We start from the raw sequence: 26,125 nt of genomic DNA on the forward strand, positions 1-26,125 counted from the left end.
TTTTGCTGTGTTGCCCAGGCTTGTATCGAACTCCTGGCCTCAAGTGATCCACCCACCTCGGTTTCCCAAAGTGCTGGGATTATAGGCATGAGCCACTGTGCCTGCCCTCACATAATTACCTGTGGGGAAGCTGTCCTGTGCATTTCAGAATGTTTAGCAGCATTTCTGGCCCCTGCCTACTAAGTTCCACTGGCTCCTCTCCCACCAAGTCATGGTGGGACAATCAAAAATGTCTCCAGATGTTACAGAATAACTCCTAGGAAGGGAGTGAATCCCTCCCAAATCCTCCCCACAATTGAGAACCACATTTATAGCTCCTCGAGGTTAGAAGCCATGTCATATAAATTCCTGTGTTTCCTGCCTAGCACATAGTAAGCATTTTTATTGTCCAAACAATATCATTGCTTCATGAAAATAATAGCTTTTTTTTTTTTTTTTTGAGACCGACTTTCGCTCTTGTTTCCCTGGCTGGAGTGCAATGGCACGATCTTGGCTCACCGCAACCTCTGCCTCCTGCGTTCAAGCGGTTCTTCTGCCTCAGCCTCCCGAGTAGCTGAGATTACAGGCATCTGCCACCATGCCCAGCTAATTTTTTTGTGTTTTTAGTAGAGACGCGGTTTCTCCATGTTGGTCAGGCTGGTCTCGAACTCCTGACCTCAGGTGATCCACCTGCCTCGGCCTCCCAAAGTGCTGGGATTACAGGCGTGAGCCACCGCACACGGCCCTTTTTTTTTTTTTTTTTTTTTTTTTTTTTTTTGAGACAGCGTCTTGCTCTGTCACCCAGGCTGGAGTGCAGTGATGTGATCCCACTGTAGCCTTGAACTTCCCGCTCAAGTGATCCTCCCACTTCAGCCTCCTCAGTAGCTGGGACTACAGGTGTGTGCCACCACACCTGGCTAATTTTTTGGGGTGTGTTGGGGGGTATTTTTTGTAGAAATGGGGTTTTGTCATGTTGCCCGGGCTGGTCTCAAACTCCTGGGCTTAAGTGAACCTCCCACCTCCCAAAGTGCTAGTATTATAGGTATGAGCCACTGCACCCAGCCTGATGTTTTTAAAACACTTACTCTTTGTATTGTTCAAGGCTCTTTACATATAGTAACTCATTTAATCCTCCCAGCAACCCTCCAAAATAGGTACTCCTATTGTGCCTTTTTTACAGTCAAGAAACTAAGGCTTGGCCAGGTGCGGTGGCTCATGCCTGTAATCCCAGCACTTTGGGAGGCCGAGGCGGCGAGGTGGGTGGATCATGAGGTCAGGAGTTCAAGACCAGCCTGGCCAAGATGATGAAACCCCGTCTCTACGAGAAAATACAAAAAAATTAGCTGGGCATGGTGGCGGACACCTGTCATCCCAGCTACTCGGGAGGCTGAGGCTGGAGAATTGCTTGAACCAAGGAGGTGGAGGTTGCAGTGAGCCAAGATCGCGCCACTGCACTCCAGCCTGGGCGACAGAACGAGACTCCATCTCAAAAAAAAGACAAAAAACGAAAAAGGAAACTAAGGCTCAAAGAGTTTAGGTTAGTTGCTTAAGGTCACCCAGCTGAGAGAAGTGACACCTGGGATCTGAATACTACTAGCCCAGGTAGTCTGGCTACAGATTCTGGGCTGTCAACCATTTTGCTGTATACTGCTTCTAAATACAAAGAAAAGAATTAACTCATGACAGTGCTTTCAAAAAGCCTCATGTTATCCATCTGCCCACAAAATTTGCATAGACAAACATATGGTAAAAATAAAATTTCCTGGCCAGGCGCAGTGGCTCACGCCTGTAATCCTAGCACTTTGGGAGGCTGAGGCGGGTGGATCACCTGAGGTCGGGAATTCAAGACCATCCTGACCAACATGGAAAAACCCCGACTCTATTAAAAATGCAAAATTAGCTGGGCATGGTGGTGCATGCCTGTAATCCCAGCTACTTGGGAGGCTGAGGCAGAAAAATCACTTGAACCTGGGAGGTGGACATTGTGGTGACCCAAGATTGCGCCATTGCTTCCAGCCTGGGCAACAAGAGTGAAACTCCATCTCAAAAAAAAATAAAAAATAAAAATAAATAAATAAAATTTTCTATTCTGCCACAAAACATGATACAGTATAGCAAAGCATGTTGCTGTGTTGCTGAAATTTTCTAAGTTTGAATGGCTGCATCCTAGTCTATCAAGAGGATAGACAATAAACTAATGTAACCAGTCCCTTGTTATTGGGTATATGGGTTGTTGCTGATATTTATTTGAAACATAACTGTTTTTGAAATATAATTTACATGCAGAAAGTGCACCAATTTTAAGAGTACAGTTTGGTAAGTTTTGACAGATGTATAAACCTGTGCTACCACTACCACAGTCAAGATATTGACCATCGGATCACCTTTGTTCCTTTCTGTGGTAATGTGCTGGAGCTAGCTAGTACCAGCTCAGGAGAGCCAAATATGTACATCTCTTCCCAAATCTACATTAGTAACATTGTATTAGTAGCTCAAAGTTGGTCATGGTGGGAGTATTTACACCACAGAAAACAGTAAGTACCACAAATCCAGGCTTTTTCTTTCTTTCTTTTTTTGGGAACGAATTTACCAGCACCATGACTTACACTCCTTTGCAATCAACCTCCTACATCCTACAGCCACAGTCTACTTGTGGACATTATTTTATTTTGTGTTCTCTAGAATTTTATGTAAGTAAAATCGTGCCATATGTACTCTTTGGTGCTTCTTTTGCTCCGTGTGTTTTTGAAATTAAGCACATTGTTGTGCATAGCAGTAGTTCATCCCTTTTCATCGTTTTCCATTGCATGGATGTACCACACATTTATTCATTCATCTGGTGATGGACATTTGGGTTGCTTCCATTTGGGGTTACTATAAATAAACTTGTCATAAATATTTATGTGCCAGTCATTGGATGGACAAGTTTGAATTTTCTTGGAAAAATAGCTAGGAGTAGAGTTGCTGGGTCATATGTTAAGCTTATATTTTTATATAAGGAGCTGCTAACCTGTTTTCCAAAGTGGTTTGAGACAGGATTTTGCTGTGTTGCCCAGCCTGGAGTGCAGTGCCCTACAGCCTCAACCTGCCCAGCCAATCTTCTCACCTCAACACCCCAAGTAACTGGGACCACTGGTGCATGCCACCACTCCTGGCTAATTTTATTTTTTGTAGAGACAGAGTCTCACTGTGTTGCTCAGGCTGATCTCGAACTCCTGGACTCAAGTGATCCTCTCACCTTGGCCTCCCAAGGTGCTGGGAATACAGGTGTGAGCCAATGCACCCAGTCAGTCTTGTCTTTTTAGTTTTAGACATTCTAGTGGGTGGATGTATAGTGTTATCTCATTGTGTGTATTTTTAAATTGCCTTTATTGTGGTATAATATATTTTTTAAAATGTAGGTTTTAGGTTTCTATGCTAATCTGATCACCATCACAATCAAGATAGTGAACATTTCTATCACCACCAAAAGTTCTTGTGTCACTTCCAAACGACTCTCCTCCTCCACCTCCATCTCCAGGCAACCACCAGTCTGTCCTCTGTCATCATAGATTGGATTTGTCTCTTTTTTTTTTTTTTTTTTTTGAGGCAGAGTCTCACTCTGTCACCCAGGCTGGAGTGCAGTGATGCAGTCTCGACTCACTGCAACCTCCATTTCCTGGGTCAAGCAGTCCTCCCACCTCAGCCTCCTGAGTAGCTGAAACTACAGGAATGTGCCACCATACCCGGCTAATTTTTGTATTTTTTGTAGAGACGGGGTTTTGCTATATTGCCCAGGCTGGTTTCAGACCCTGGACTGAAGTGATCCTTCTGCCTCAGCCTCCCCAAAGTGCCGGAATTACAGACATGAGCCACCATGCCTGGCCAGATTTGTCTTTTTTTAGACTTTTGTATAAATAGAATCATAAAACATGTACTATTTTTGTGTCTGTTGTTGTTTGCTTAGTGTGAGATTCATCCAGTTGTTCCATGTATCAATAGTTTGTTCCTTTTTCTTGCTGAGTAATATTCTGATGTAGGAATTTGCCAGAATTGGCTTAGTCATTCTCCTGTTTATGGACATTTGGATTGTGTCTGGGGCTACTATGAATTAATGCTGTTCTGAACGTTTTTGTGTAAGTCTTTGTGTGGACATCTGTTTGTTTGTTTGTTTTGAGACGAAGTCTCACTCTGTGATCCAGGCTGGAGTGCAATAGGGTGATCTCGGCTCACTGCAACCTCAGCCTCCCGAGTAGTTGGGATTACAGGCATGTGCCACCGTGCCTAGCTAATTTTTTTGTATTTTTTTGCAGAGACGGGGTTTCACCATGTTAGCCCAGCTGGTCTTGAGCTCCTGACCTCAAGTGATCCACCCGCCTCAGCCTCCCAAAGTGCTGGGATTACAGGCATGAGCCACCGTGCCCAGCTTGGACATGTGCTTTTATCTTATTTCCACCTAGGAGTGGAAATGCTAGGTCATATGGTGCGCATATATTTATAAGAAACTGCCTAACTCTTTTCCAAAGTTGCTGTATTACTGTACATTTCTACCACAGATGTTTGAGAGTTTTAGTTGCTCCACATTTTCATAAACACTTGATTTTGTCAGTCTTTTTAATTTTAGCCATTCTAGTCATAGTGTTTCATTATGGTTTAAATTTGCATTTCTATGATGACCTAATGATGTTGAACATTTTTTTTTTTTTTTTTTTTAGATGGAGTCTCACTCTGTCACCCAGGCTGGAGTACGGTGGCACGATCTCGGCTCACTGTAAGCTCCGCCTCCCGGGTTCACGCCATTCTCCTGCCTCAGCCTCCCTAGTAGCTGGGACTACAGGTGCCCGCCACCACGCCTGGCTAATTTTTTGTATTTTTAGTAGAGGCAGGGTTTCACTGTGTTAGCCAGGATGGTCTTGATCTCCTGACCTCATGATCTGCCCACCTCGGCCTCCCAAAGTGCTGGGATTACAGGCGTGAGCCACCGCGCCCGGCCAATGATGTTGAACATTCTTTACCAGTCTACTGACCATCATATATCATATTTTGTGAAATACCTGTTTAAATATTTTGCCCATTAAAAAAAAAATTGATCTAGGCCGGGTGCAGTGGCTCACACCTATAATCCCAGCACTTTGGAAGTCCAAGTGGGGTGGATCATCTGAGGTAAGGAGTTCGAGACCAGCCTGGACAACATGGCGAAACCCCATATCTATTGAAAATACAAAAATTAGCTGGGGGTGGTGGTGTGTGCCTGTAATCCCAACTATGATGCCTAGAACAGGACAAAACAAAATCTAAACTTTAAACAGAGGATACATATTCTCAGAGATATAACAATGTTGTATCAATGAAATAAGAACAGGTTTTTTTAAAAAAGAGCATTGGAGAATAAAACATCTAAAAAATATGATAACCATTAACTTTAATCAATGAGTTGGAAGATAAAATTGAGAAAATAGCTTTTTAAAAAACCGTAAAAGCCGGAAAAATTTTTTAAAAACTAAAGATGGCCCAGTAAGACTAATACTCAATTAAGAAGCATTACAGAGGGCCAGGTATGGTGGCTCACACCTGTAATCCCAGCACTTTGGGAGGCCGAGGTGGGCAGATCACAAGGTCAGGAGTTCGATACCAGCCTGACCAACATGGTGAAGCCCCATCTCTACTAAAAATACAAGAATTAGCCGGGCATGGTGGCGCATGCCTGTAATCCCAGCTACTCGGGAAGCTGAGGAAGGAGGATTGCTTGAACCCCCGAGGCAGAGGTCACAGTGAGCCGAGATTGCGTCAGTACACTCCAGCCTGGGTGACAGAGTGAGGCTCTGTCTCAAAAAAAAAAGAAGCATTATAATGATATGGAACATAGAGAAATGGAGAGAAAACAATCATCAAAGGAAAAATTCAAGAAGTCATCTCAGATCTGAATGGCCTAGATTTCCAAAATGAAAGGCCCACTGAGTACACAATGTAATGGATGAAAATGTTCGTTCAGACATATTATCATGCAGTTTCTGATCAATATGTTAATAGAGGATCCTAAAACATAGAAAAAGCAGGTCACATTCAAAGGAACAGCGATGAGAATGGCATCATGTTTCTTATTAGCCATGCTGAAGGATAATGTAGGAATGTTTTCCAATGATTTATGATATATAATTTTATAAATTATTTAAATTGTGAATTCAGTAGAGTAAGCATATTTTCAGGGCCAAGTATAGTGGCTCATGCCTGTAATCCCAAGCCTTTGGCAAGCCGAGGCTAATGGATCACTTGAGCCTCAGGAGTTCAAGAGCAGCTTGGGCAACATGGTGAAACCCTATCTCTACAAAAAGAAAAAAAAAGGTTTGTGCTTGGAGTCCCAGCTGCTTGGAAGCTGCACATGGAGGATCACCTGAGCCCAGGGAGTTAGAGGCTGCAGTGAGCCATGATCATGCCACTGCACTCCAGCATGGGCAACAGAGTGAGACCCTGTCTCAAAAAAATAAAAAATAAAGCATATTTTCAGATACGTGAAATCTTATTTCCTATCCATGTACCCTTTCTCAGGAAACTACTGGAGGATGTGGTGCACCAGAATAAGAGAATAAACCAAGAAACAGGAAGACGTGATCCAGGCAACAGGATATTCCAGTATAGGTGAGAAATAAGAAAGTCTCCAAGATGATAATGAAGGGAAATCCTAGGGTGATAGCTGGCCTGGCAGCAGGCCTAGGGAGCAATCAGTAAGGCTGGAGCCAGAGGACAAAAGCCTCCAGGAGGGAGGTACCCAAGAAATAAGATGAAATGAATACAGGAAAAATCTACACTTTTAGTGAATGATGGAGAATAAATTCATGATTGGAACATAGAAAACTAAGCAAATAAATCCCAATTTTGTTTTTAGGTATAATTGACTCCATGAAATTTTTTTAACTAACGAAGAAACAAAACATAATCATAGTAAGCTAAATTGCCCAGCGGTGAATAATATATCCAGAGGCATAAACAAAGTGTGTCGATTTCCACCAAGCCCAGCATAACATGGGCTTTCCTCTTTATGGTCCAAGATGGCTACTTCCTTTCCAGCCGTCCTGCCTGCACTCCAGCCAGCATGAGTCCTCTTTGTTCCAGCTATCCTGGGTTTCTTTTGGTTAACTAGGAATTGAATTAATTAAATTCAATTAGTAAATTAAAGCATTAAGTTAATAAATGTTTGAATTAAAATATTAGTCTGGGCATGATGACTCATACCTCTAGTCCCAGATACTTCGGAGGCTGAGGTGGGAGGATCAATTAAGCCCAAGAGGTAGAGGCTGCAGTGAGTGATTATTGTGCCACTGCACGCCAGCCTACATGACAGTGGGAGACCCTGTCTCCAAAAAAAAAAAAAAGCCAGGCGCAGTGGCTCACGCCTGTAATTCCAGCATTTTGGGAGGCTGAGGTGGGCAGATCCTTTGAGGCCAGGAGTTTGAGACCAGCCTGGCCAAGATGGTGAAACCCTGTCTCTACTAAAAATACAAAAATTAGCTGGGCATGGTGGTACACGCCTGTAGTCCCAGCTACTCAGGAGGCTGAGGCAGGAGAATCTCTTGAACCTGGGAGGCAGAGGCTGCAGTGAGCTGAGATCTCACCACCACATTCCAGCCTGGGTGACAGAGCTAGGCTCCATCTCAAAAAAAAAAAAAAAAAAGAGAGACCCTGTCTCGGGCGGAGTTCCAGAACAGCCAGGCCAACATGGTGAAACCCCATCTCTACTAAAAATACAAAAATGAGCCAGATGTGGTGGTAGGCGCCTGTAATCCCAGCTATTTGGGAGGCTGAGACAGGAGAATCGCTTGAACCCGGGAGGCGGAGGTTGCAGTGAGCCGAGGTTGTGCCGTTGCACTCCAGCCTGGGTGACAAGAACAAAACTCCGTCTCAAAACAATAAAATAAATGCATCACTGAGTGTTCAGAACAGCTGGGTTTTGACAGAGTTTCCAGTGATGACTTGTGTGACCTTGGGTAAAGCACTCTCTGGAACTCAGTTCCTTTTCTGAAAAACGGGAGGGTGGAAAAGATGATAATAAAAACATCAACCACAGTGCAGATCACAAGGATGTGGCAGTGCTGTGTAAGTGACTGAATGCTATGTAACCAGCTCAGCCGCCTGAGTAGCTGGTACCACAGACACACATCACCATGCCCGCCTAATTTTTTTTGAAACAGTCTCTCACTATGTCACCCAGGCTGGAGTGCAGTGGCATGATCTCAGCTCACTGCAACCTCCACCTCCTGGGTTCAAGCAGTTCTCCTGCCTCAGCCTCCCAAGTAGCTGGGACTACAGGTGCGCGCTACCGCTCCCGGCTAATTTTTTGTATTTTTAGTGGAGACAGAGTTTCACCATGTTGGCCAGGCTGGCCTTAAACTCCTGACCTCAGATGATCCACCCACCTCCACCTCCCCATTGCTGGGATTACAGGCCGAGCCACCGCGCCCAGCCAACCCTGTGGCTAATTTTTAAATTATCTGTAGAGACAAGGTTGTGCTGTGTTGCCCAGATTGGTCTCGAACTCCTGGGCTCAAGCAAGGAATCATCCCGCCTTGACCTCCCAAAATGCTGGGATTACAGGCATGAGTTGCTGTGCTGGTGGTGATTTTTCAAGAAAAGCTGGTAATCTGGATTTTTATTTAAAATACCTCGATTTTTTAAAGCTGGAATGGAAATTTTCAAGCAGATTGAGGGGTTTTGGTCTTCCCACCCACTGGCCACATGAGAAGATAAAATAAATAAGTAAATAAAATTTCAAAAAGACTTTGAAAGCATTGTGTAGGTCAAGAAAAAAAATGCAAGTTTGCAACCTCTGGGGTGTAGTACTATAGAACATTTAGAGTAGTCAGTGACCTCTCTGGGGAAGAACTGTGTCTAGTTTGTTCTACTCACAGCTAGCAAGAGGGTTGTGGTAATGGTAAATCACATGCCTATCTGGGCAGAAGCTCTGCCCTCCTATACTTGGGTAATGTTTCATATTTTGCAGGCAGAGAGGAAATGGCCCAAAATGAACCATTATGTTTCCCCATGGTGGCATGTCAGGGCTGGTCTGGAGAGGTAAACTACAGGTTTCTCATCCATTCTGTGAAATTTGACTACTGGTTGTGCCTACTACTCGGAACCATTGCAAGAATAAAGTATCACATATTTGGAAATAGGTGGAATTTTTCCTAAAGTGTAATAAAGCAGGCACCAATTGGGATGATGATTTTGCCATGAACAGCTCAGAGTGTAACATTTCTGGAATGATGGCAGCTGCTATAAAAGCTGAGCTAGGACCAGCCTGGCTAACATGGTGAAACTCTGTCTCTACTAAAAATACAAAAATTAGCTGGATATGGTGGCGCATGCCTGTAGTCCCAGCTACTCAGGAGGCTGAGGCAAAAGAATTGCTTGAACCCAGGAGGCGGAGGTTGCGGTGAGCGGAGATCGCACCACTGCACTCCAGTCTGGGCAATAGAGTGAGACTCTGTCAGAAAAAAAAAAAAAAGAAAAAAAAAGATGCTGGGCTTGAGCTTTGGCTATAAGAAATCAAGAGGTGGCCGGACGCAGTGGCTCACGCCTGTAATCCCAGCACTTTGGGAGGCCGAAGCAGGCGGATCACAAGGTCAGGAGATCGAGACCATCCTAACAGTGAAACCCCATCTCTACTAAAAATAGAAAAAATAAGCCAGGCGTGGGGGCATGCGCATGTAGTCACAGCTACTCGGGAGGCTGAGGCAGGAGAATTGCTTGAACCCAGAAGGCGGAGGTTGCAGTGAGCTGAGATCGCACCACTGCACTCCAGCCTGTGCGACAGAGTGAGACTCTGTCTCAAAAAAAAAGAGAAAGAAATCAAGAGGCAAGAATGCTTTGGTGATTCTGCTCTGGTGGGTTTGAGAAGGAGGCAGAATGATCTTTTCTGGAAGCGGTGTCAGGGAGTTGGTGTAGAGCTGAGAAATCCACATTGCCATAAATGGTGTGATCCTGCTCCAAAGAGCTGCATTCACCCCCAGGCTTCATAAGCCTCACACTGGAAGTTTCAACTGAAATAAACTTATGACCTTTCCATCAGTTCCCTGGAGTAGGTCAGGGTTTTAGAGGGTATTTCATATTCCCATTATGAGGAGATTTGAACTCTTGGGTTCTATTAAGAAAGCAGCACAACTTATTATTACTAATAATATAATCTTAGTAGTATTCCTATAATGCTTTATAACTTAAAAAGACCTTTTATTTGTATTATTCTCATTTTGCTCCCTGATAACTATGAGATAACTGTTGTTATTATTCCCACTTTACAGGTGAGGAATCTGATATTCTCCCATTGTTCCTTAGTTAGAGTCCTGAATATTTTTACTTTTTTTGGAGAATTGAGTCACACTATGTTTCCTAGGCTGGTCCTGAACTCCTGGGCTCAAGTGATCCTTCCACCGTTGCCTCCCTAAGTGCTGGGATTACAGATGTGAGCCACTATGCCTGGCCAAGTTCTGAATCTTTAACAAGGCCCAAGTTCTTGCCAGCCTGGCTCTAGTCTGTTTCTCCAGACCCCTCTTGTACCACTTTCCCAAGAGCTTTCTGTTCTCCTGTGTTTCTTTTTTTTTCCCCAGTATCTTTTTTTTTTTTTTTTTTGAGACAGAGTCTCACTCTTGTACTATCTTGGCTCACTGCAACCTCCACCTCCCGGATTCAAGTGATTCTTGTGCTTCAGCCTCTCGAGTAGCTGGAATTACAGATGTGCACCACCACGCCTGGCTAATTTTTTTGTATTTTTAGTAGGGACGGGGTTTTGCCATTTTGGCCAGGCTAGTCTCAAAACTCCTGACCTTGGGTGATCTGTCTGCCTTGGCTTCCTAAAGTGCTGAGATTACAGGCATGAGCCACTGCACCATGCTGTTTCTTCTGCTAATAAGACTTATTTTTTATTTTATTTTTTTAAATGGAGTCTCACTCTTTCGCCAGGCTGGAGTGCAGTGCTGCGATCTCAGCTCACTGCAACTTCTGCCTCCTGGGTTCAAGCAATTCTGTCTCAGCCTCCCGAGTAGCTGGGACTACAGGCGTGCACCACCATGCTGAGCTAATTTTTATATTTTTAGTAGAGACGGGGTTTCACCATGTTGGCCAGGATGGTCTCGATCTGTTGACCTTGTGATCTGCTTGCCTCGGCCTCCCACAGTGCTGGGATTACAGGTATGAGTCACTGTGCTCGGCCGAGTATCCTCTTTTTTTTTTTTTTTTTTTTTGAGACAGGGTCTTGCTCAGTCACCCAGGGAGGAGTGCAGTGGCTGGACCACATCTCATGTACCTCAACTTCCTGGGCTCATGCGATCCTCCCACCTCAGTCTCCCAAGTAGTTGGGACTATGGGCGCATGCCACCACGCCTAGCTAATTTTTTTTTTTTAAGTAGATACTGGGTCTCACTATGTTACCTAGGTTGGTCTTGAACTCCTGAGCTTAAGCGATCCTCCCACCTCAGCCTCACAAAGCGCTGGGATCACAGGTGTGAGCTACTGCACCCAGCCCATCTTGGATTTCTTTTGCTTTTTTTTTTTTTTTTTTTTTTTTTTGAGACGGAGTTTTGCTCTTGTTGCCCAGGCTGGAGTGCAATAGCACCGCCTCGGCTCACTGCAACCTCCATCTCCCAGGTACAAAGGATTCTCCTGCCTCAGCCTCCCGAGTAGCTGGGATTACAGGCGCCCGCCACCATGCCTGTCTAATTTTTTTGTATTTTTAGTAAAGACGGGGGTTCACCATGTTGGCCAGGCTGGTCTCGAACTCCTGACCTCAGGTGATCTGCCTGACTCAGCCTCCCAAAGTGCTGGGATTACAGGTGTGAGCCACTGCGCCCAGCCCTCTTTTGCTTTCTTAAATAGGTCTGCTTCCTTCTAACTACAGGCCCGTTGCACATGCTGTTTCTTCTGCTAATAACACTTTTTCTTTCCTCTTTGCCTGACAACTACTCATCTTTCATGTTTCAGTTTAACATTTCTCCAGGGAGACTTTCCTGAACCTTCAGGCTACTTTGAACTGTCTGGTATAGCACACTAAACTTCCCACTCCAGAGTTGGCACACTTAAAATTATTCATTCGATATCTCTTGTCACTGCTAGATTGTAAGCTCCATTAGGGCAGAGACCAAGTCTACCTTATTTGATACTGTAGCCTCAATATCTAGTATAATAGGCATTTCCTTCTGCAGTAAAAGCTTTTGCAACTATGTAGTGTCTGCCATCTGAATCCCATAGCCATTGAACAAATCCATCAGAACCTTGCCTTGAATACTGCACTCAGGTTTAATGCTGTGGGGCTTTTCTGATAAGGTTCTTGTGATAACCAAGGTCTTTTGATCAGTGGCCAAAATGCACACCCGTCCCATCAGATAGCAGCCTGTGAGGCTGGAGCACAGTGCTGCTGTATTATTTGATAATGACTAGAAAAGGCCGGTCCCCTTCTCACCAGCCTTCTGTGATGCTTATGTACCAATGAGAACCTTTGCCCAGCATCTTACTGGGGATGGCTAAGTTTGGATCCTAGAGAACAGGAACATTTAAAGCTACCTAGATTATTCCTATCTCAGGTCTTTCCTGGGTTTAGTGCACACTTGGGTCATTTCTGGATGGATGGCACATTTGTTTTATTTGTTGGAAGCAGCGAGGTGTAGTCACCAAGTTAACGGGGGTAAGCCTAGGAGTCAGGGCAACACAGTTGCTCAGGCTGGCGTGGCAGGTGTCAGCAGGTAAGCAAGCCCCAGTGGGAGGAACGCATTGCCTCATTCAACAGTGTCAGCAAGCTGAAGTCCCTGCACATTGGGAACCTATGAGAAGAGCACCCTCACCCCCCTTTTTTTCAAACCAGTCGTATCTCTCTTCACCAAAATCTTTGTGAAATTCATCATCATATAACTTCCTGAATCTAGTTAATGGTGATATTAACCAAAATTTGTAGCTCAACACCCAGGCAACAGTGTATAGGATTGCAAGTGTTAGTTCCAAATATAGTGCAGTTCACATCTCCAGTGAGGGAAGTACATTGAGTGAATTCATTACATGAGCCACTTAAACTAATTGAACCAGGAACTTAAAGTCACGTTCTTCAAATGTGTGCACTCCACAAAACTGGCATTTAACATCAGGAAGTCAGGCTGGAAAACATTCATGAACCAGTGACTCTAAACAAGGAAGAAACACTTCTCAAGGTATGCATTTGCCAGCTGTTACTTTGTTCACAAGTAGTCTTTGGTGATTAGCTTCATGACTTAGGACATGGGTGGCAGCTCTGAGCATGGCACATTTAGTTTCATACAGCAAAGACTGAAAACACGTGGCACTGGTTACATGGTCAGACAAGTGAAGGAGGCACAGCCTATCTTCATTACTAAAAATATTCAAAATGCATAGAGTATAAAAACGTAGAGGAGTTTGTAAGAAGAGAGTCACTTTTTTTCCTTCAATTTTTGGAAAATGAATACGACATGTATTACATTCATGAAAAATAAAATTTTAAATGAATAGGGGTGATATAATGTTCTTAGGTGATCAGCAATTTGTTACAAGATTAGTAAAAATGTAACTTTTTTGTTTTTTGGAGACAGGGTCTCACTCTGTTGCCCAGGCTCTATAGTGCAGTGGCACTGCCGAACATGGCTCACTGCCGCCTCCACCTCCTGGACTCAAGTGATCTCCCAACCTCAGCCTTCTAAGCAGTTGGGGCTACAGGTGTGTGCTACCACACTCAGTTAATTTTTTCAATCTTTTGTAGAGACAGAGTCTCACCATGTTGCCCAAGCTATTACTTTCAGTGATACACAAAAAAATACACTTGGATATATGAGGTGTAGCTCAGGGTGGTCCAATAGAACTTTCCTGAGTGATGACTATGATTTATATCTGTGCTGTCCAATACAGTAGCCACTAGCCTTATGTGGCTGCTGCGCAGTTGATTTGTGGCTAGTGCAACCAGGCAACTTTTTTCTTGAGACAGAGTCTTGCCCTGTTACCCAGGCTGGAGTGCAGTGGCACGGAGTGCAATCTCCGCCTCCTGGGCTCAAGCAATTCATCTGCCTCAGCCTCCTTAGTAGTTGGGATTACAGGCATGCGCCTGGTTAATTTTTGTATTTTTAGTAGAGACGGGGTTTCACCATGTTGTCCAGGCTGGTCTTGAACTCAAGTGATCCACCTGCCTTGGCCTCCCAAAGTGCTGGGATTACAGGCATGAGCCAGCTCCAAGCAACTTTTTATTTAATTCTAATTAATTTAAATAGCTGTGAATGGCTAGTAGCTACTGTATTGGTCACATAGGTCTTCCATTTGCTGAGAATAAGAAATTAAGAGAAGACCAGGTTTGGTAGCCAAGAGATCTAAGTCATGTACTATTTCGTTGTTTATCCAACAGTCTGTCACTCTGTTACTGTTATAAGAATGAACTAAGAGGCCAGGCACAGTGGCTCACGCCTGTAATCCCAGCACTTTGGGAGGCCCAGGTGGGCGGTCAGGAGTTCAAGACCAGCCTGGCCAGCATGGTGAAACCTCGTGTCTACTAAAAATACAAAAATTAGCCAGACAGGTGATGCATGCCTGTAATCCCAGCTACTTGGGAGGCTGAAGGTGGGAGAATCGCTTGAACCTGGGAGGCAGAGGTTGCAGTGAGCCAAGATCACGCCATTGCACTCCAGCCTGGGCAACAGAGCAAGACTCCATCTCAAAAAAAAAAAAAAAAAAAAATGAACTAAGGCCGGGCAAGATGGCTCATGCCTGTAATCCCAGTAACTTGGGATCACGTGAGTCTAGGAGTTCGAGACAAGCCTGGGCAACATGGTGAAACCCCACCTCCATAAAATTAACAAATTAAATTAGTGGGTGTGGTGGCACACACCTCTAGTCCCAGCTACTCAGGAGGCTGAAGTGGGAGGATCCCTTGAGCCCAGAAGTTCAAGGCTGCAGTGAGCCGGGATCGCACCACTGCACTCCAGCCTGGGTGACAAAGAGATCATCTCAAGACAAAAAAGAAGAAAACAAAGAACTTCTTTACACTTGTAGAGGGCACAGTATTAACTTCATCCTATCACATCCCTTTACATTCTGACTTACAAGTGCTCTGCTGATAGAAGAGGAAATTGACCTGTTAGAAAAGCAACAGCAATCTCATCCATTCTCATTCATCTCAAATATTTTAAGTGCTTTGTACATTTTCTTGTAAGTTGTTTCCCTCCATCTCCCTTCTATTATTTTGTATGGTGTTCTTGAGACTTCTCCCACTAACCTAATAGCCACTCCACATACTGATTTTTTCTTCTCCTTATTTTTATTACTATTATTTTTGTTTGTTTGAGACAGGGTTTTGCTGTCACCCAGGATGGAGTGCAGTGGTGCCATCCTGACTCACTGTAGCCTCAACTTCCTGGGCTCCAGCGCTCCTCCTCCCACCTCAGCCTCCTGAGTAGCTGGGACCACAGGCATATACCACTATGCCTGGCTAATTTTTTTGTATTTTGTATAACGAGACAGGGTTTCGTTATGTTGCCCAGGCTGGTCTTGAACTCCTGAGCTCAAGGAATCCACCCACCTCGGCTTTCCAAAGTGCTGGGATTACAGGCATGAGCCACCCCCCCCCCCCCCCCGGCCCTATTATTGAGACAGGGTCTCACTGTCACCCAGCCTGGAGTGCAGTGGTGTGATCATAGGTCAGTGCAGCCTAAGCCTCCTGAGTAGCTGGGACTACAGGTACATGCCAACATGCCCAGCTAATTTTTTTACTTTTAGTAGAGATGGAGTTTTACCATGTGGCCAAGGCTGGTCTCAATCTCCTGAGCTCAAGTGATCCTCCCACCTTGGCCTCCCAAAGTGCCGGGATTACAGGTGTGAGCTACCATGCCTGTACCTCCTTAACTATTTTTTATTTTTTTGAGATAGGGTCTTGCCTTGGCACCCAGGCTGGAGTGCAGTGGCGTGATCTCGGCTCACTGCAACCTCCTGCTGGGCTCAAGCGATTCTCCTGCCTCAGCCTCCTAAGTAGCTGGGACTACAGGAGCACGCCACCATACCCAGCTAATGTTTGTATTTTTTGTAGAGATGGGGTTTCACTATGTTGTCCAGGCTGGTCTCAAACTCCTGGGCTCAAGTGATCCGCCTGCCTCAGCCTCCCAAAGTGCTGGGATTACAGGCGTGAGCCACGGTGCCTGGCCCCCTCCTTAACTTTAAAAGTACAGGCTAATAAACATTAAGGAAGAGAATGTCCAGAAGAGTACAAATAATGCAAGGTAATCAGTGCCCTATTAAGAGTTGCCCAGAATTGCAGTGTAACGTAATACACCTGTAAAATTTGTCAAATTGGTGATGAAGGTTAAAGTTGGTTAGAGTAGGGGTAGGGGATGTCTCAGAGGACCATATTGGTACTGTCAGCCAAACCATGGCAAGGATTATTTTTTTCTTCATGGTAGTCATCTTAATTGATGTATAGTATATCTGCTGTTAGCTGCTACAACCTCCCTGAGAAAGCACAGATCATGATAGTAAACTATGTTCATTCTCTGCCAATTCCTCCCCAGTGTTGGAAACAGAAGCCCAGTAGTGAAAGCTACAGCTGCCAAATACTTGCAGTGGAATCACAGGAGCAATCACAGGTCTTTGTAAGTGGCAGTAACAACTCACTTGACTTTCCTTCACCTGACACTGTCACCTATCACAACACTGGCCATCAAACTGGTAGAACAACCAGTCCTCTGATTTGGTTTCCTAGGGAAGGCGGTTGTTTGGCTCAATGTTTTGTTAACATCAAGGCTCTTATTCTTGCATTTGAAACCAAACACCTCAATTATTTTGCTTGCACCAGGGTTGGTACAAGAAGGCATGGTCCTTCTTGGGTGGGTATTTTGCATTGTCACAAATACTCTTATTTAGAGAAAACCAACTCTGAAACCCTAAAACTAGTATCTAGTAAAGGAAGAGATTCAGTTCTATCAAGCAATATATTTTTCAGTCAAGAATGACGCTATAAGTATAGATTCAGCAGTATAAACATATTACCAAAAGCTTGGATTTTTATTTATTCATTTTATTTTTGAGATGGAGTTTCGCTCTTGTTGCCCAGGCTGGAGTGCAATGGCGCAATCTCGGCTCACTGTAACCTGCGCCTCCCGGGTTCAAGCAATTCTCTTGCCTCAGCCTCCCAAGTAGCTGGGATTACAGGCATGCGCCACCACACCCGGCTAATTTTTTTTTTTTAGTAGAGACAGGGTTTCTCCATGTTGGTCAGGCTAGTCTCAAACTCCCGACCTCAGGTGAACTGCCCGCCTGGGCCTCCCAAGTGCTGGGAATACTGGCGTGAGCCACCGCACCTGGCCTGTTTATTTTAAAATTAATTGTTTTTTTTGAGAGAGAATCTTGCTCTGTCACCCAGGCTGGAGTGCAGTGGTGCGATCTCAGCTCACTGCAACCTCTGCCTCCTGGGTTCAAGTAGATTCTCCCACCTCAGACTCCCGAGTAGCTGGGATTATAGGCATGCACCACCACACCGACTAATTTTTGTATTTTTAGCAGAGACGGGGTTTCGCCATGTTGGCCAGGCTGGTCTTGATCTCCTGACCTCAGGTAATCCACCTGCCTTGGTAAATGTTGGGATTACAAGCATAAGCCACTGTGCCTGGCCCACTTGCTTTTATTTAATAACTTGCTAAAAAATAAAAACAAAAAACATTAGCACTTACATGTGGCTCCATGATGTCTTTCTGGTAATTCTGGAAACTTTTTGGGTTATAGAATTTGAAGAATCTATTTAGAGCTATAGAACTCCTCTTAATCCTCCCCAAGTTGTACTCAACAGATTTATTCCTTGCTCCCTAAAACCTATCCTTAGAAATTGCAAGTTGAGAATTCACCCCACCACTGCCCACTGTTCCAAAAAGCTTTACTGAATCTCATTAATGAAAAATAATGTAAAACTCTCCATAGGAGGCATTAACATACTTGTTTCTTCCAAACCTTCTGATTTCCACTAAAATTTGTAACCAAAATATATTAGGAAAAAGTAATTAAGCTTTAATGCTATTGCCTGGCCCAGTCTAACTATGATCTTTTAATTGTGGAGACATGGCAGTTCCCTGAAAGACCACAGCCTTTGGAGACTAGCAAACCTGGCTTGATCACTGGTTGATAGTTATTTTGCTGTATTAATTTGCCTTACTTTTCTGAGTCTGCATTCTCATCTGTAAAATGGGTGTATGACTTATGATAGGGAGCTATTTGAAAGACAAAACATCTTGACACAGAAAAGGCTGAATTAAAACCTTTAGAGACCCAAAGCAGCAGGGCTATTGTGCCCAAATCACTCAAGGTATTAGTAGGAAAGAACACAAACTGAGGAAGGTTTAATAAAGGACTATTTACAGAGACACGGACAGAGTGCAGGAAAATCAATGAAGAATAATGGCGTAATCCAGGGCTGGTAACTAAGTCCTTTTTTTTTTTTTTTTTTTTTTTTGGAGACAGTCTCGCTCTGTTGCCCAGGCTGGAGTGCAGTGGCACGATCTCAGCTCACTGCAGCCTCTGCCTCCCAGGCTCAAGCAATTCTTGTGCCTCAGCCTCTCAAGTAGCTGGTATTACAGACATGCATCACCATGCTTGGCCAATTTTTGTATTTTTAGTAGAAACAGGGGTTTCATCATGTTGACCAGGCTGGTCTGAAACTCCTGACCTCAGGTGATCTGTCTACCTCAGCCTCCCAAAGTGCTGGGATTACAGGTGTGAGTGACCGCACCCAGCTTGAGTCTTCTTTTTTTTTGGAGACAAGAGTTTCGCTCTTGTTGCCCAGGCTGGAGTGCAGTGGCACGGTCTTGGCTCACTGCAACCTCTGCCTCCTGGGTTCAGGCGATTCTCCTGCCTCAGCCTCCCGAGTAGCTGGGATTACAGGCATGCGCCACCATGCCCAGCTAATTTTTGTATTTTTAGTAGAGACGGGGTTTCACCATGTTGGCCAGGCTGGTCTTGAATTCTTGGCCTCAGGTGATCTACCCGTCTCAGCCTCCCAAAGTGCTGGGATTACAAGCGTGAGCCACCGCACCCAGCTCTCGAGTTCTCCTTTCTATTCCTAGATGTGAAGGAGCAAAGAGAAGGAGCCAGAAGCTAGAGGGGGCTGCTTGGTAAGAGCTGTGGTCTTTGCTAAAGGGACACAGACAAACCCTGTGACCTGGCAATGAGAAAGCCAGAGTACTCTGACCATCTTTTCCTTATATCTTCTCATCTTCTTTGGATATTAATAATTGGATAAACAGAAGCTGAAGTCAGAGGGCAAGGGAGCCATTCATGCTGCAGTCCATGTGGGTCAGCACCCGCTGGGGTCCAGAGTGGGATGAAGAGGGGTTCTGAAAGGCAAATGGAAGACATCTAGTATAACCTCTCCCTGAACGTAATTCAAACTACTTAACTATTACAGACGAAAATCACATGTATGCTGAAAGTAAAATAACCTGTTTCCAGAATTTCTGATTGCAAAATTCTGAGTTCTTCAATTAAACCTGCATTTTTCTCAGTCTTTTTGGTGCCCCTGCTTCACTGGTGCCTTAAGAACATTTGAGAGCCTAAGGGCAGCCCTGAGCATGGTGCCTGAACTAGGATGCCTCAAAACTAGGGACTGAGGAAGTCTCAAGTTCATTCCTGAATGCTGACTATAAGAGTCTCTGAGAGAGTTTTGAGAATGTAGAACTGATTTAGAATGAATCTCAGGATTTTTCTGTTAAGATCTATAAATTAGGAATTAAGGAACTGGATTTTTTTTGAATTTGAAAAATCCTATGATAGTATAACTTTGCATAAGCCTACTGAATGATATGAAAGTTTTTAGTTTCTTATCAAAGAGAATAAAGTGAATCAGGACATCAGTTTCACATTGACATTTTTATTAACGCCAACTGTTTTTTAATTGTTATTTTTTTAAAACAATAGCACAAAAATGTTTCAAGGAAGCAGTCTCACAATCTGATGACCTTCTGAAATACTGTTAAGCCACACCAAATATGAATTTCTGTTAATAACACAAAATATTTTTTTAAGAAAAAAAGAAAAAAAAGGTAGGGAAAGAAGAAGGGAATGAGATTTAGATTTAAAACTCATTGGATTAAATAGGTGAGGCTTGTTAGTAGGATATACTGTTGAAGCAAACAGTGGCACACACAGGCTTACAGTCTTTGTTTTTTAAACCAGTTACCACTAATGTATTAAGCCCTGCAGCAGTTACCACTGACTTCTCGCACGCATAAAATGAACCAGGAGAAGCCAGTGTTGATACTGTTGTGAAGAGGTTCAAGAGCTGGCTTGTCAGACAACTAAGACCATTTTTAGCAGAATAACTCCTTCAGAAAGGCCTGGCTGAAGATCTTTTTATTTCTATTGTCTCACCTATATAAATTTCAGGGTTCTTATAAGTCATCTTTAAAAAGAAAAAAAATAATGTATATCAGTTTCTCTTATTTAATGTGGCTATGAAAGATGTTTCCTTATTATTTCTTCATCTCTAAGATGGACACCAGGGAATGCGGGTTGGGGGTGGAACTAAAGGGAGGAAAAAAACCAGAACAGGGTAGGTTTTTGTTTTTTGTTTTTTTGGCCAAGGGGTCGGTCACACAGAAGGGAAGGCAAGGAGGAAAACTAAACTACAATCCTTGGTTCAGATTGAGTTATGCAGGAATATATCTTCCTGATCAGTCCCCGTGCCAAAAAAAAAAAAAAGCCACTTGGAATTATGCACTGACTCCAACTATGTTATACCAGCTATCAGCCTTTTGTGTTTAACCATTCCCAGAAATGGACACCACCCTTGGCTTTATAGGCTCCTTGCAGAACCCACTTCACAAAAATGCTCTTCACCAAGAAGCCTCTAGTTTCCTTTTGGTAGGTTATAAAAACAGAACATCTGTCATTAACAGTAGAGTGTTAAATACTTTTAACCACTGACAAGGCTTCAGAAAGTTTCACAGTTTCGTTATGCTCTATTTTATTACTATCGTATTTACATTTTAATTTTTTATTTATTTTTTGCTGAATTGCTGATTTTCCTTTTTCAATAGAATTTAATTCTGGAGTGTGAGCAGGAACCAGTTAACTACATTCATTGTCCAACCCCCACTGGTTTGAAAGAAGACTCCAAATTCTTGGCATACGAATCAGCTGTTCGGTAGCTCCACCTTATCCCTGCAGCGAAGCAGCAGAACCGCCAATGGCGGCACCTCAGGATTCACACTGTGGGTGGTGAGGCCTTCCGCTGAAGGAGGTACTGGTGGATGCTCTCAGCATCTCGCTTTAGCCAGGCAGCATTCAGCAGAATATTTTCACAACACTGCTGGATGGTACGCTCAGCTGAAGGAGCTGGGTGACTCTCGAAGAAAGCCTGGTATAAAACAACCCAGAATGCAGGATCATTACTAGCAATAAGAAGTTAATATTACAGGTTATGAAAAAATACCCACTGGTCTATATGAAGGATGCATATATCTTCAGGCATGAGAATTTACCACTGCCACCCTCAGGCTAAAAGAAAACAAGCAACTCCTTGGACCTGCATATAGGAATTCTCCCCTTAAATATTATATGCTTAACAACCTAATCAAAAGTTAATAAAGAGACAGAACCTACTGCCTTTCTTTTAGGCTAATTGTGTAGTGGTAAATATACTCTTTGGAATGAAGACTTGGAACTTGAATCCAGGCTTAGTCATGTACTAGCTTGTGACTGTGAGAAAATTAACTGCTCTAAGTCTCAGTTTTCTCAACTATGAGAAAATATCTACTCCAGAAGATTAAAGAGACAATCCATATAAACATTTGACAAAATACCTAGCACAGAGTACTTAAGGATTCAACACATTTTGGCTGCTTCAAATAAAGATTAATTTGTAAGGGATGATAATACAAAGAAGTTTAAATTGCTGCTATGCCCTAATAATTTAACACCCCATGGTCTTTTTTTTTTTTTTTTTTGAGACAGGGTCTCACTCTGTTGCCCAGGCTAGAGTGCAATGAAACGATCATGGCTCATCACAGCCTCAACTTTCTGGGCTCAAGTAAACCTCCCACCTTAACTTCCTGGGTAGCTGGGACCACAAGCGTGCACTCCCAGGCCAAACTGTTTTTTCCTTTTTGTAGAGATGGGGTCCTACCATGTTGCCCAGACTGGTCTTGAACTCTTGAACTCAAGCAATCCTCCCACCTCAGCCTCCCAAAATGCTGGAATTACAGGAATCCAACATTTTTAATACAGTAAACCAAACAATTTCTAAGTTTATAATTTATCACAATGCTTAATGATTAAAAGTTGAATAAACTTTTCTAATGGAGTACACCTGGTTTCATAGAAAACAAAGCAACTCTTAAACACCAGCTGGCAAAATGATAGGGCTTTTCCTTTGAATTAGTCACCACAGATGTGAAAGACAGAATGACTAATCCATCTGATTAAACATAGACCTTTTAGAAATCAATAACCTTATTTACACAGATGACAACTGCTACTGTTCCAAGGCTCCTAATCATGGTTCAGTTCTCAGGGCCTCAAGTCTTTTTCCATTCCATCTCAGAGTAGTACCAACATTTACACACCAGAAACCTGGGGATTATCCTGGCTTGTTTTTCTTCCTCTCCCAGATATGCTCACAACAGAGAAGCCAATCAATAAATATTGTTGAACTAAATGGTTAACAAATTCAAGCCCCTGAATCTCCATTATTCCATCTCCTCCACTACTGCCACTACCCTACTGTAAGCTATTCTATCATTCTTGCTAGGAGAGTTAGCTTCCCAACATCTTCTCTTCCCCATTCCAAACTATTATCCACATTGCAGCCAGACTGAAATTTTTATAACACAAATCAGATCAAGGCACTGCCTTGTTTATAAACCATTCGAAGGCTTTCCATTTTTAGGACTTTTTTTTTTTTTTTTTTTTTGAGACGGAGTCTCGCTCTGTCACCCAGGCTGGAGTGCAATGGCACGATCTCAGCTCACTGCAACCTCCACCTCCCGGGCTCAAGCAATTCTCCTGCCTCAGCCTCCCAAGTAGCTGGGATTAGAGGCGTGCACCACCATGTCCAGCTAATTTGGGGTTTCACCACGTTGCCCAGGCTGGTCTTGAAGTCCTGACCTCAGGTGATCCACCCACCTCGGCCTCCCAAAGTGTTGAGATTACAGATGTAAGCTACCATGCCTGGCCATTTTTAGGAAATTCTTAATATGGCCTATACAGCCCTGCATGATGTCTTTCTCTAAACAAAAACACAGAGATGCTACAGTACATTATCCCAACACTATAATTACAACCAGGTTATTGTTTTTACTTACTAGATTGAAAAGTGAAGAGTAAACAGTATTTTCCTTACCTTAACCTCTCCAGCCATTTTATCAACTGCAAATCCCTCCACTGATAGCTGCAAAACAATGGTTTTAAACAGTAAGTGAAACTAAAAGAGGCTGAGAACAAACTTCCATTTACCCTAAAAACAAATCATTCTGTTCTCTGCCAACTTCAGTCTGTTATAAAGGATGTGTGATGGGAGATGGAGAAGTCCTTAAATAAAGCCAGTAACTATTTAAGGAAACTTTTTTTTGAGACGGAGTTTCACACTTGTTGCCCAGGCTGGAGTGCAACGACCTCATCTCAGCTCACCACAACCTCTGCCTCCCGGGTTCAAGCGATTCTCCTGCCTCAGCCTCCCAAGTAGCTGGGATTACAGGCACACACCACCACACTCAGCTAATTTTTGTATTTTTAGTAGGGACAGGATTTCACCATGTTGGCCAGGATAGTCTCGAACTCCCGACCTCAGGTGATCTACCCACCTCGGCCTCCCAAAGTGCTGGTATTACAGGCGTGAGCCACTGCGCCTGGCCACAGGAAACATTTAAAGAGCAAAGACCACAATGTATGGGTGTAGTGAATCATGGATGTCACTAAATAATATCCATGATTAGCAAGCTACTCAAAGTTTTTCACATACCTTTATTAGTCTGGATATTAAGAATCCTCCCTGGTATCGGTTATAAAGTTCTTCCCAGTTGTCCTTTATGAATTTCCAAGCAGCTTTCCTACCATGCTTGCTGCCTCCAGCTACTCCACCAATTACCGATACAGTGTCCTGTGGACGTACCTCTTCCTAAAAAAAGAAAGAGAGCTAAAAGTCTAGTGTATCAAAAACATATTCTGGTACCAGAAAGTGCACCATACTGTGACACTGAAGTAATCACACTGAAGACACTTATTCCTTGTTTTAGGAATAACTGGAACCAGAAGTTCTCAGCAAAGAAGATAATGTTTAACCTAAAGATCAACCAAAATGAGAATGAGGTACTGAGACAGGTTCAGACAGACAGACTGCTCAACAGATACTTGCTTAGGAGCCTATAGGTTTAAGAAAGGAAGAGACACAAAGTAAGCAAAGGCATAAGCCAGTTTCCCAGTTTTCAAGCGTCCCTGTCCTCATAGTTTCCATTCTGGAGAGACAATTTGTTTACTCTCCCAACTATTCTGATTCTCGCCACTAGTGGGAGAAAAACAGAAGTCAGTAACAAAAACTCAAGCCAGTTTCTCTGGAAAAGGAAGCTTTAGTTAGGGTTAAGGCAGCTCAAGAGGATCAGAGCTGAATCAGAGACACTTGTCAGAGATGGGTAACGATTCACTTCTAAATGCAGTTTTCACTGTAACTTACTGAAAGTGCAAACGTGAGGACTTTTTGAATCAGGTCAGGCAAAAGAGTAGCGCCAAGGACTCTTTCGATTCGGTTTTTCTCTTCTTGCATATCTGCTTGTTTATGAAGCTACAGGAAAAAAGATAAAGATAGGAATAGTTAACTCTCCCTTGGATGTTCTGCATATGATTATATGAGCTTCTTCCCCAGTAAGGTAAAACTTAGGTTCTATATTCTCACTAGGTAAGAATGGCAGGGCATTATATTAAAGAAAGAGAATACTTTCCAAGATGCTTTGGGCCGGGTGTGGTGGTTCACGCCTGTAATCCCAGCACTTTGGGAGGCCGAGGCGGGTGGATCACCTGAGGTCAAGAGTTCAAGATCAGCCTGGCCAACATGGTGAAACCCCATTTCTACTAAAAATACAAAAAAAAAATTAGCCGGGCGTGGTGGTGCCCACCTGTAATCCCAGCTACTTGGGAGGCCGAGGCGGGAGAATCGCTTGAACCTGGGAGGTTGCAGTGAGCTGAGATCGTGCCACTGCACTCCAGTTAGGGCAAGAGAGCGAGACTCTGTCTCAAAAAAAAAAAAGAAAAAAAAATGATGCTTTGGCACTAAATTTGTCATCTGCTGTTACAGTAAGTAAATCACTAGATGTAAATGCTACCAGATGAACAGCCTGTCATTAGTTCAGACCAGTTTAACATCAAGATCTAAGAGGTAAAATCTATCATAGCCAAATTCTTTACATCATTGATATCTGGCTAATGTTCTGTGTTAGAAGAACAAACTAATCATTAGTAATCTTATACCAGATCATCAAATTAATTTATAATAGTGAAAAATTGAAAATGAATACTGTAATTACTTATAAAATGCATTATTGAAAGTTATATTTTAAGAATATATCATAAACATGTTCTTATATTTAAGTGAAGAAAGTAGACAAAGCAGAATGATCCTAAAACATATATATATGGCTGGGCACAGTGGTTCACGCCTGTAATCCTAGCACTTTGGAAGGCTGAGGTGGAGGTTGCAGTGAGCCCATATCGTACCACTGCACTCCAGTCTGGACAACAGAGCAAGACTGTGTTTCCAAAAAAAGGGGGTGGGGGAGAACCCCTGGAAATACATCAAAATGGTAGTATTAATTAATGATGGTTTCTGATCAGTGGGATTATGCATCTTCACACTTTTTAACTGCAAAAGCAGCACATACTGAATGCAGAATATCTGAAAGACAGAGAAGCATAAAGAAAAAAATAAAATTACTACTATATGTACATTAACAAATCTGGAAAGAGAGCATGTTATACATGCTGTTTTTGCCACCTGCTTTTTAAACTATAGGTAAGTTTTATTTTCCTCTTTATATTTTTCTAGTCTCTAAATCTTCCATAGTATATATGTATATAAAATCTTTTCATAGAAACAAAATGTTGTAATTCTTAAAAATCAGAACTATAAATGTATAAGAGCTATGTCTCCAAGACAATTTAGACTCTTTTGATC

At 43.2% G+C, this 26,125-nt stretch overlaps 2 protein-coding genes across 12 annotated transcripts in view; one reads left to right on the forward strand and one right to left on the reverse strand.

Moving 5' to 3' along the window:
• LOC115934675 (uncharacterized) overlaps positions 1-21,566 on the forward strand; it is a 28,767-nt gene extending 7,201 nt beyond the window's left edge. For 4 of the 7 annotated variants that reach the window (XR_008680076.2, XM_055387763.2, XM_031011567.3 and 1 more), the window contains exons 2-4: positions 6,505-6,594; positions 16,491-16,571; positions 21,003-21,566. Coding sequence is in view for 3 of the 7 variants with exons in the window: in XM_055387763.2 (XP_055243738.1) it covers positions 6,505-6,594; positions 16,491-16,571; positions 21,003-21,009 (178 nt within the window). In the remaining 4 variants the exon portion in view is untranslated. Of the gene's footprint in view, positions 1-1,800; positions 3,247-4,673; positions 4,730-6,504; positions 6,595-16,490; positions 16,572-21,002 lie in introns of those variants that run through there. The other 3 variants (XR_008680075.2, XR_008680077.2, XR_010133795.1) reach the window with 3 other exon arrangements.
• The window catches only part of NPEPPS (aminopeptidase puromycin sensitive), a 101,556-nt gene continuing 93,644 nt past the window's right edge, over positions 18,214-26,125 (reverse strand). For 2 of the 5 annotated variants that reach the window (XM_055387760.2, XM_055387759.2), the window contains 4 exons: positions 24,632-24,739; positions 23,924-24,079; positions 23,306-23,353; positions 19,819-21,322 (listed from right to left, as the gene is read on the reverse strand). In XM_055387760.2, coding sequence (XP_055243735.1) covers positions 21,170-21,322; positions 23,306-23,353; positions 23,924-24,079; positions 24,632-24,739 — 465 coding nt within the window. In that variant the 3' untranslated portion in view covers positions 19,819-21,169. Of the gene's footprint in view, positions 19,302-19,818; positions 21,323-23,305; positions 23,354-23,715; positions 23,811-23,923; positions 24,080-24,631; positions 24,740-25,668; positions 25,847-26,125 lie in introns of those variants that run through there. The other 3 variants (XR_008680074.2, XM_063706313.1, XM_063706312.1) reach the window with 3 other exon arrangements.

Source organism: Gorilla gorilla, chromosome 4 (assembly GCF_029281585.2).
Source record: "Gorilla gorilla gorilla isolate KB3781 chromosome 4, NHGRI_mGorGor1-v2.1_pri, whole genome shotgun sequence".
Lineage (NCBI taxonomy): Eukaryota > Metazoa > Chordata > Mammalia > Primates > Hominidae > Gorilla > Gorilla gorilla.